Raw genomic sequence first — 9,906 nt, forward strand, 5'->3', positions numbered from 1 at the left:
CAGGCGTGGTCTTGCTAAAGAGGCTGATGCTGAACAGTTGTTCAGTTGTGTTCAACTCGTTGCTACACCATGGACTGTAGCCCACTAGGCTCCTCCATCTATGGAATTTTCCAGATAAGAATACTGGAGTGTGTTGCCATTTCCTTCTCTCAGGAATCTTCCCAACCCGGGGATTGAACGTGTGTCCGTTGCATCTCCTGTCTTGGTAGGCGGACTCTTTACCACTTTGCTACCTGGGAAGCAAGGCTGATGTTAGTAACACAGAAATAATAATATTTCACCTACATGCACTGTTCCATTTGGTCCATACTCTGTGAGACAGGCATGGCAGAAACTTATTAGATTCTTTTCACCAGTGAGAAAACTGAGTCCCAAAGAAGTAAAATGGCTCATTCAAATCCATGTTGCTAGCAAATGACAAGAGGTGGGATTTACAGTTAAAACCACAGTACAGTGTTCTGGGTGTTATATTTAAAATACAGAATAATAAGTGTTGGTAAGTATATTGAAAATTTAGTACTGGTTCAGAATGTAAAATGGTATGAATGCTGTAGAAAGCAGTGGCAGTTCCTTAAAAAGTTAAATATAGAATTACCATGAAAAGTGTGAAAGTATTAGTCTTTCAGGTGTGTCTTACTCTTTGTGACCCCACGGACTGTAGCCTGCCGGGATCCTCTGTCCATGGAATTCTCCATGCAAGAATACTGGAGTGGGTAGCCATTCCATATGACCCAGCATTTCCCCTCCTAGGTACATACCCCGAAGAACTGAAAACAAGGAATCACACCAATACTTGTACACCATTGTTCACAGCAACATTCTTCCCAATAGTCAGATGGTGACAGCCACCCAAATGTCCATCAACAGAGGAATGGATGGATAAAATGTGACGTGTTTATGTGTATGTTACCACTCTTTGCTGTCTTTGCATGTGTGCTCAGTTGTGTCTGACTGTGCTGTGCTGTGCTTAGGCACTCAGTCGTGTTTGACTCTTTGTGACCCCAAATACTGCAGCTAAGCTCACCTGTCCAGGCAAGAATGCTGGAATAAATTATCATTTCTTTCTCCAGAGTATCTTCCTGACCCAGGGATCGAACTTGCATCTCCTGCACTGGCAGATTGATTCTTTTATCACTGAGCTACTCGCATGTATATTATTATGCCTATGTAAAATTGTAAATATAAATATAGTATTATATAAAATTTATAAATATAAAATATTATTTTGTGTTAAAAGGTTATGCTTAGTATAAAAATATACTATGTATAAAAATATAAAAGCATAAAAATATTATACTATGTAAAAAGGAATGAAATTCTTATACATGTTATAGTATTCATGCACCTTGAAAGCATGTTAAGTTAAATAAGCCAAACATAAAAGGACAAACATGGTATGATTCCAATTATGTGCAGTATCTAGAACAAATTCATTGAGACAGAAAGCAGAATAGAGGTTACCAGGGGCTGGGAGGAGGAGAAAATGCGAATTTAGTGTTTAATGGGTACAGAGTTTCTGCTTGACATGATGAAAAGATCTGGAACCAGGTTATAGTTTTGGTTACACAGCCATTTTACACAGCCAATATTACACAGTGTGAATATATTTACACTGAACATGAATACCTAAAAATCATAAAATTCATGTCATATATTTATTTTACCACAATCAAAATAGTTAAAAAGAACACAGCCTAAATAAAGTGATAAAATTTATTTACCTTATGTTACCCAAACCAGGAAGCTGAGTTTACTCTGGTGGGGTGGGGGTGGGTCAGGGGTCCTGGATCTTTCTTCAGGAAAATCTCAGAGGTGTGTGTATTGTAAGTTTCAAGGCTAATTAACTTACCAGTCTTGATATGTTTCATGTTCTAGAGATTCTCCATGGTCAGCAATAAGTTGGTACCTGACAAACCAAACAATTCTATGTCAAATAGGAAGTAGATAAATGCATATTTTACATTTATATGATGGGTATGTGAAGATATGTATCCCTAATCTCAGAATTGAGGAGTAAGGATATGTGTATGAAACAAAGAGGGTAGTTTGTGTTATTTCTTCTTAGAATGTGTTAGCTACGAGTTAGCTATATTTGTACTTCGAGAGTAAGCTACAATAGAAATAAAGTTGGAGACTTAACATATTTTTGTGCTTTAACAGACACTCCTTAGATACTATCTATAAATCCACTTTCTAGAGATTCTTCTTGCTAAAAAAATCAAATTGTATTATTTAACTTCATCACAGAGAACATTTTAAAAATAATCTTTGATATTCAGCTAGTGTGGTCTCTCCCAAGAGATCTTAATGGAGATATTAAGGCAAATAATCCCTTGTGTTTCACTGTAATGCTTTAAAGTATCCCATAGCCCTTGCTTTAGGGAAGCAAAGTCTTTCTTCCAATGTGATTTTGTATGCTTTTTTACGTTCATACTGAATTTCTTTTCCTTTTTACGTCTTTAGTTTCATTTTAGCCTTTTCTGCTTCTATTAAAAAGTTTAGTTTTGTGGATAATATTTTTCTACTTTCTAAGTTTGTATACTTCATATTTTTGAAAAATAAATGTAATCATTGTATTTGTTAGTTTTAAAATTGGAATTCATACACAGAAATGGCAATATAGTATTTTTTGGGAGTGATAGTTCTGGAGTGAGACCAAATGGATCTGACTCCTGGCTCTAGTCACTTTTGTGATTGTGAGCAAGGCATTTAATGCCTGTACACTTTGGTGTATTCATCTATAAAATGGAGCTGATAATAATATATACCATAGAGAATCATTAAATAATATTTTTAAAGCAAGTATAATGGTGCTGGCACACACACACACAAATACTTTTAAAATACAAAATAGTGTTAAATAAAATAGTGTAAGTTCGCTGTAACCCTGGACTTTGTACTTTTATTTTTTCACCTTGTGTAAATGGAAATCTTTAGTTTAGAAGGCAATGTGAATGTTATTATAATGCCAATGATAACTATTTCTTGGAGATTCTTTAAAAGAAAGTTGGTAAAAGTTACTGTTTACTATAATTAAAATCAATGTAACCAGGATGTAACCAGTTTTCAGTAGGAGAGAGAATAACTCTTAACTAGTATGGAATAGTGGATTTTGAGCGAACATCTTAGTTTCCTTTGCAGCTTTACCCTAGATAGGAGGGGCAGCCCGTTTCTTGCAGAATATCAGATCAGTCATTATGATACACTAGCTCTTGACATAATAATTAATTCATATAAATTACCCAAGTGATATTAAGAAAATGATTTATATAATCTATGATGTGAGAAATCAATTGTTTCATTATTCATCACCCATTGTGCAATTTTGATTTAATTTAGTTTGTTGTATATTATTTTACTGCTCTGTTAACATAATGATTTGAGCAATTATTTATAGTTTGTGATATTAAGTAATAGATTTAGGGGATATTATCAGATAATTCACAATGAAATGATGTCTATGAATATTACGTGGAATTCTGCCATTTTAATCTGAGTGCTGTATGCAGTTTGATCATAATGAATTTGTATTCTTCTACAAAATTCATGTAACAACAGCATAAATGTAATTTTCCTTTGACACAGAAGTTAGTAGTTACCAATATTATTTAATAAAGAATTGGTAGCTAATAATATCTTTGGTCCTCAGTTTCTTCATTTGTCTTTGGAAGTATGATACTGGGGCTGGAAGATTCTACAGTCACATGAAGAAAATAAATGATTTGATCTCTACCTTTGTTTCTTTTTAAGACTAATTATAAATCTCCTTCTGTTGTAACTTCTGCTCCTAGAAATTTTTTATAGATATCTTTATCCTGACTTTCTAGCATGTCCTCATCATCATCCGGACTTAGGCTTTTAATAGTGATACTTGTGTTTGCTCATGTCGATTTCCTTAATCATTTCTCTCCTGACATATAGATTGGAATGGCCTAATGCCAATCAAGGCTTTCCAGAGGAATAAGATTATACAGGCACACTTTCTTATTTGCAACTCCTAAATCTCAAAGCTCTGAAAACTCAAACTAATAGAAATAAAATAAAAGTAACCCATTTATTGGCACATCTGAATTGACACAAAGTTGTTTATATATTTTTTCAATTTATTGTGAATATTTCTGCATTTCATTACAGAAGTATTAATGATTTGTTTGCAGAATGCTGCCCTAAGACTCTGATGAAGATGTTGCATTATATATAGTATATACATCTTATTGGCCTAAAATCTGGAAAATTCATATATTCTGAAATACATTTGGGTGCAAAGGTTGCATGTAACCTGTAATCATGATTGTTTTTGGTATTGTGTAATCTAAGCACCCAATAGTCTAGGAGTATAAAATTTACAATCTAGTTATAAATTTTAATCTTTAACTTTTTATTTCGGATTAACTACAGTCATAATACATCAGTGATATATTATGAAATTAAAATCAATGGTTTCAACATCCTTGAAATAATTATTTTAATGTGGTTAGCCAAATTCTCATGTTACATGTTTTTAAGAAATATTTGACTGGCAACACATATTATTTACAGAGATTATTAATGAATTCCAAATTAACATGAGTGATGTAAACAGTTTCCTAGCTTGTGAGTTCATGGCTCTTTATGGGCTATCTTGGGATACTAAGACCACATTTTGCATCTATATTCAGCTCTTTGAGTGAGGCTTTATGACCCTTTCCTGGCTGCCCTCCTCAAGAGAGGAAATCTTTTTATGTGGATTGCATTGTTATAGTGTCATTTCTCATGTAAGATGTACAAGTTATTAACCACATAACACTTTAGTGGGAGATATATTTATTTGTTTGTAAAAGTCTAATTTTTTAACTATTATTTTTAGGTATTTACTACCAGGAAGTACACAATTCTTCATGAGAACACCAACCTACAACTTGAAATACAGTTCACCTGGAATGGCTCGCTCCAATGTTTTGTTTACATCCCGATATGGCCATTTGTGAAACAGAAGGGAAGATCGCCATGGGTTATGCATAATAGCAATTCATATTTTTCCCAATTTAACATTGAAAAGACGGTGACCATTAACTACTGTTTTATGTATATATGACATATATGTGTGTGGAAATATGTACACACATGCACTCAAATAACACATATATTTATTATAATATATGAAAGAAGAATTAGCAGGAAACTGGATATAAGATTTAACCTTTCTGGAAATGTAATAAACCATGTTAAAATTGTTTACACAAATATGTGAATGTCTAGAATTTGCTAGGTTTATAATTAATACCTTCCTACTAGAAATGTTATTTTTGCTGCAGAGTATATAAAACAGAATTGATCTTGAAGATCCCATTACAGTGTTAAATTATTTTCTAGGTAATACTTTTGACTTAAAAAGAATTAACAGTATATTACTTTATTAATTCTCTTATATATATCTAGTAGCCATTTAAAATGAAAACAAAAATTAGAAGCTTGGTGTTGCTTGATGATAGGACTAAGTATAAAATGGGTTTGTTATTACTATAGCACACAGTAGCATGCTATTAATATAAAAATCCCACCCGGATTCTCCAATATTTTTATTCCTCAGTGTGGGAATCTAGCTACTTGTGAAAATGATAATGTAATTTTTCAGTAAGGCTCTAGTAAGATCACAATACTGTCTAAAATGAAAGACAATCCAATGGGTTAAAAATTAAACTTACTAGCTTATATTTTTACTTTTTATTGAGAGTCACATAAATGGAACAGAAAATGGTGGTAATAGCAAAATCTTTCCATATGGTTTTTGTATCTCTTACCACTCATACCACTTATGTTTTCTTTTTTGAAAGTATACCTCTGATGGGTACATATGATCAAATACAATTTCTTCTCTTCTTCAGAAGGGGAAGAGCTGATATTTTAAACTTAATTCAATGTTGCAGAATGAATGTGTCACATTATTTTATAAGTCTCAATTTTGAGACCAATGTACAGTGCAAAGACTAATACAGAGTTTCATATTGCACCATAGAAAGTCATCTAAATTATTACAAAAAGAAGATTCTGACTACTAAATGTTATTAGTCATGGATGTGCTCTTGAGAGTTTCAAAAAAATCAAAAGAGTATGACGTTTTCATCTTGTCCAAAGTTATTATGCATAATTTTCATAGCAGTTTACTTCCTTTTTTGCTTACAGTTTCAAAAACTATGAGTGAGCTTTCAGTTTTCTATACAAATATAAAAAATACCATGGGTATCCTTCAAGACTGCAACATTCACCTTTTAGAATTTTATTTTAATTTCTCCCAGTAGTTTTATTTTTCACAGATGGTAGTTATTTGCAACATTCATGAATGTTTTACCTCCTTTTACTGTCCTGAAAGCTTTTTCCAGTAAATCAAGAAATGGTCCCAAAGCAGAAGGAGAACTGAGAGGGGCAAACTGGCCTGCTTTAATTCACAAGCTGGATAACTGACAACCCAAAGTTGTAAGTTAGATATATTTTTCTTTTAAAGCCATATTCTGAGGCTGTATTTGGATAAAATAGGTTCTTCCCTAAATTATTGCTAGTTACTGGATTCTTTATGACTACCAACCACTCATATTCCAATGGATACTCTTCCTTGCTAATTGCATCCCAAAGGAGAGTTATTGTCTTTGTGGGAAAAGAGGATAAGGATGTTAGGATGGAGGAAATCACAGTGTAGCTCTGAGTGTTTATGACACCATTTTGTGAATTCCTAAATATGTTTAGAATTTTGGAGAATAAATAATGCTGAAATTGGGATATTAACAAAATCATTGTAAGAATGATCAGCAAGCAGGCCTTTTCATGGAGCAATTTTAGTCATTTTTGTGGTTCAGATTCATAATTTGTTCATGAATGAGACACAGTTTCAAAGGTCTGATGTATGATATCAATCCAGTTTCTTGGCCACTCACTTGTGTTAGCTTAAATCACAATGGTGACTTAATTTGCTAGAGTGAAAAGAATGTCTATGTCTCCCCCTAGGGGAAAAAATTTTTTTTAAAGAGTAAATATATGAAACTACCCAGTTAGTTATTAACAATCAAATTTGATTCCTCTAGCTACCCAAGTCTGACTTTTTTTGAGTGCTATAATTTTCTTGCCCACATTTGCATCTTTAGACTCATCTAGTTCTGATATGAGGAAGATGTAAATAAAAGCGATGTGCTCATTATTTATATATACTGCCTGGTACCCTGTGGACTATGATTGTGTACACGCTTATTCCTTAATGAGAAACTAAGAAGACACAGTAATAAACTGTGAAAGTCTCTAGAGGCCATAGAAATGTTTTAGTAATATAAAATATTCCTTAGTTTTTATTATAAATTTTTTATTCATAGAGTTAAAATATATCAGTATAAGTGATAGTATGGGTCTGACTCTCTTCTAGGAGAGAACATACCTTTTTATCTGAAAAACTCCAGAAGATATTCAGTCTTACCAGAGTTTCTAATAGGGAGTTTGGTTTACTTGTGATGAAAGCATATTTTCATTCTGTTATTAAAAGATATATCCCTGATATTCTGTGACTAATGCCTTCCAGAACTGCATATGATTGAAGTTATTCCAGAACTGCCCAAAAAGCAACCTTTTAATGTTAAATTATCATATATGAATATTGTATGAGATTGCAGATTAGTTTTCACTGTAATAATCCAGCATTGTAATAGTATTTGCTTCATGTAGTCTGTTGAAGGAACTATTGTGATTCATATTAAGATTATTAGCAACAATTTTTATTTTATCTTGCATGTGTAAAAATTAAATTATAGTAAGATCGAATATGAAAATGGCAATAGGAATATTAGATGCAAAGATCTAAACACATTTTTCATGTCTCTGAATTAGGTCTAAATACACAAAACTCTCTTTAGTTCTCCCCCTGAAACTAACATGAACCAAACTCAAGCCAAAAACCCCAGTCTTCTCATCCAGTACTTACACGCAGCTAGATGATAGTGGCCTGTAGACATCAAGAAAAAGATTTCATTCTAATTCTTTTTTCATTAGAAAGTATATGATTATAAACTTTAGTTATATAACTTTAAATTTCATGTTTTAATATAAATTAATCCAAATGCTTTCTTCTTTAGCATAACAAAGTCATTCCATTTAAAAATTCTCTTTAAATCTAAACTTCCACATTACTTGACATTTTCAAAAGTACCAAAAAATTGATAGTTGCATAAGCTCTATTATTTGTAGTTCTCTATAAAGCATTTGATTAATTCTTATATGTATATTCTTCAAAATATAATAGCAAATGTGTTGAGAAGAGTGACAATAAATACCTTCCTCTTCTGTTCTGTAATGCTTTTTTAACATTTTGAGTCTTAGTTTACTTGGTCCTAAGGGTTAAATGATAAAAAGTGTAAGTACAATTGTTGTGTTCTTGTGACCTGGTGATTTGTGAAAATTTCTTTCATCTTGAGATTGAGAAATTTAATAAAACTTTCCAGAACTGAATTAGTTATCTAAATATTTTGGACTAATGCTACTTACAAATAAATTTTGAAAGTGTATTAATCAAAATTTTATTCCTTACACTGTTTTTTTCTTTCTTTTCTTCTTTTTTAAACTTCAAGTTCCATTTAAAGTTTTGACCTTTGCATGGAAAAGTCAAGAAAAGAGAAATCCTGCTTTTTAAAATATTGGTTTATAGTGGTATATTTTTGCCTCAGCAATAATAAAACTTAGATAAGATGTGTTACTGGATCAAGTTCAGTTTTTCTGCTGAGATTTTTGAGAACAAGGTTGACTTTTCAATGTCCAAAAAGCATTAATTATTTGGATCCATATGAACCAAGACACATGGCTGCAAATAACACTCTTGCGACCAAAAATGTTAAATTAAAATTAATTGCACACTTTGAGATTGTTGCCTTTCTTGGTGTTTTTTTCTTTTTGCCTTATTATGAGTGGGTATATGGTACTGAAGGAAAACTATGCAGGTGAAACATTTTGTATTTACTGGACTGTATTAACTAAAAAGAGCTACACAAAGTTTTTATTTGATCCTCACCTGCCAATTTGAAAACTATTGGTAAAATCATTATTCAATAGGCTAATATTTTCTAAATTAGTCTTACCTACAAAAGTTATCAGATAATGCTGATATTTCTCTTTCAAAGACTAACAACAACAGTTTTAGTCCTGAGCTGGTTGGTTCATTTAATAACTAATATACATACTACAACTTTGAATATTAATAGATTGGCTGAAGATTTTAGGTTTGAAGATTAGTTTGAAAGCAATACATTTGCCCCCATGAATCATGATGCAGATTATCCCCATGTGTTTTACTGCGTGTATATGAATGCAAATGTTGTTACAGAAAATATGCTTGAAATGTCAACACAGTCTGCAATTAGTACTGCATCGTCATGCTTCAGCATGTGATACCTGTATGATGACATTATTTCAACTACTCATATATGTTACTGTAATAAAAATGTTTTAACATAAGAAAGCTACATATGTCATCAAATGCTTATTTCTGTTTCACACACACACACATACACACACACGATTTTAAGTAGTAGAAGAGATTGGTTCTCAATTAAGCTTTCAGGGGGATGAAACATATTTCCGCAATAAATTTCTTCTGCTGCACTGACAATAGCACTGTGAGGATAACTTTGTGCACATGCGCTCAGTCATGTCTGATTCTTTGCAATGCCATGGGGTGTAGCCCACCAGGCTCCTCTGTCAATGGGATTATCCTGGCAGGAATACTGCAGTGGGTTGCCATTTCCTCCAGGGGATCTTCCCACCCAGGGATTGAACCTGTGTCTCCTATGGCTCCTGCATTGGAAGGCAGATTCTTTACTGCTACGCCACCTGGGAAGCCAGGGATAACTTTACCTGCTATTAAAGTCAGGTCAAGTAAACAAAATTGGCGTCAGTTCC

At 32.6% G+C, this 9,906-nt stretch overlaps 1 protein-coding gene across 3 annotated transcripts in view; it reads left to right on the forward strand.

The window, feature by feature from the left end:
- TTLL7 (tubulin tyrosine ligase like 7) overlaps positions 1-9,470 on the forward strand; it is a 157,933-nt gene extending 148,463 nt beyond the window's left edge. For 2 of the 3 annotated variants that reach the window (XM_043460857.1, XM_043460859.1), the window contains exon 21: positions 4,847-9,470. In XM_043460857.1, coding sequence (XP_043316792.1) covers positions 4,847-4,967 — 121 coding nt within the window. In that variant the 3' untranslated portion in view covers positions 4,968-9,470. Of the gene's footprint in view, positions 1-1,070; positions 1,174-4,846 lie in introns of those variants that run through there. The other variant, XM_043460861.1, reaches the window with a different exon arrangement.
- Positions 9,471-9,906: the final 436 nt, after the last annotated feature.

Source organism: Cervus canadensis, chromosome 2 (assembly GCF_019320065.1).
Source record: "Cervus canadensis isolate Bull #8, Minnesota chromosome 2, ASM1932006v1, whole genome shotgun sequence".
Lineage (NCBI taxonomy): Eukaryota > Metazoa > Chordata > Mammalia > Artiodactyla > Cervidae > Cervus > Cervus canadensis.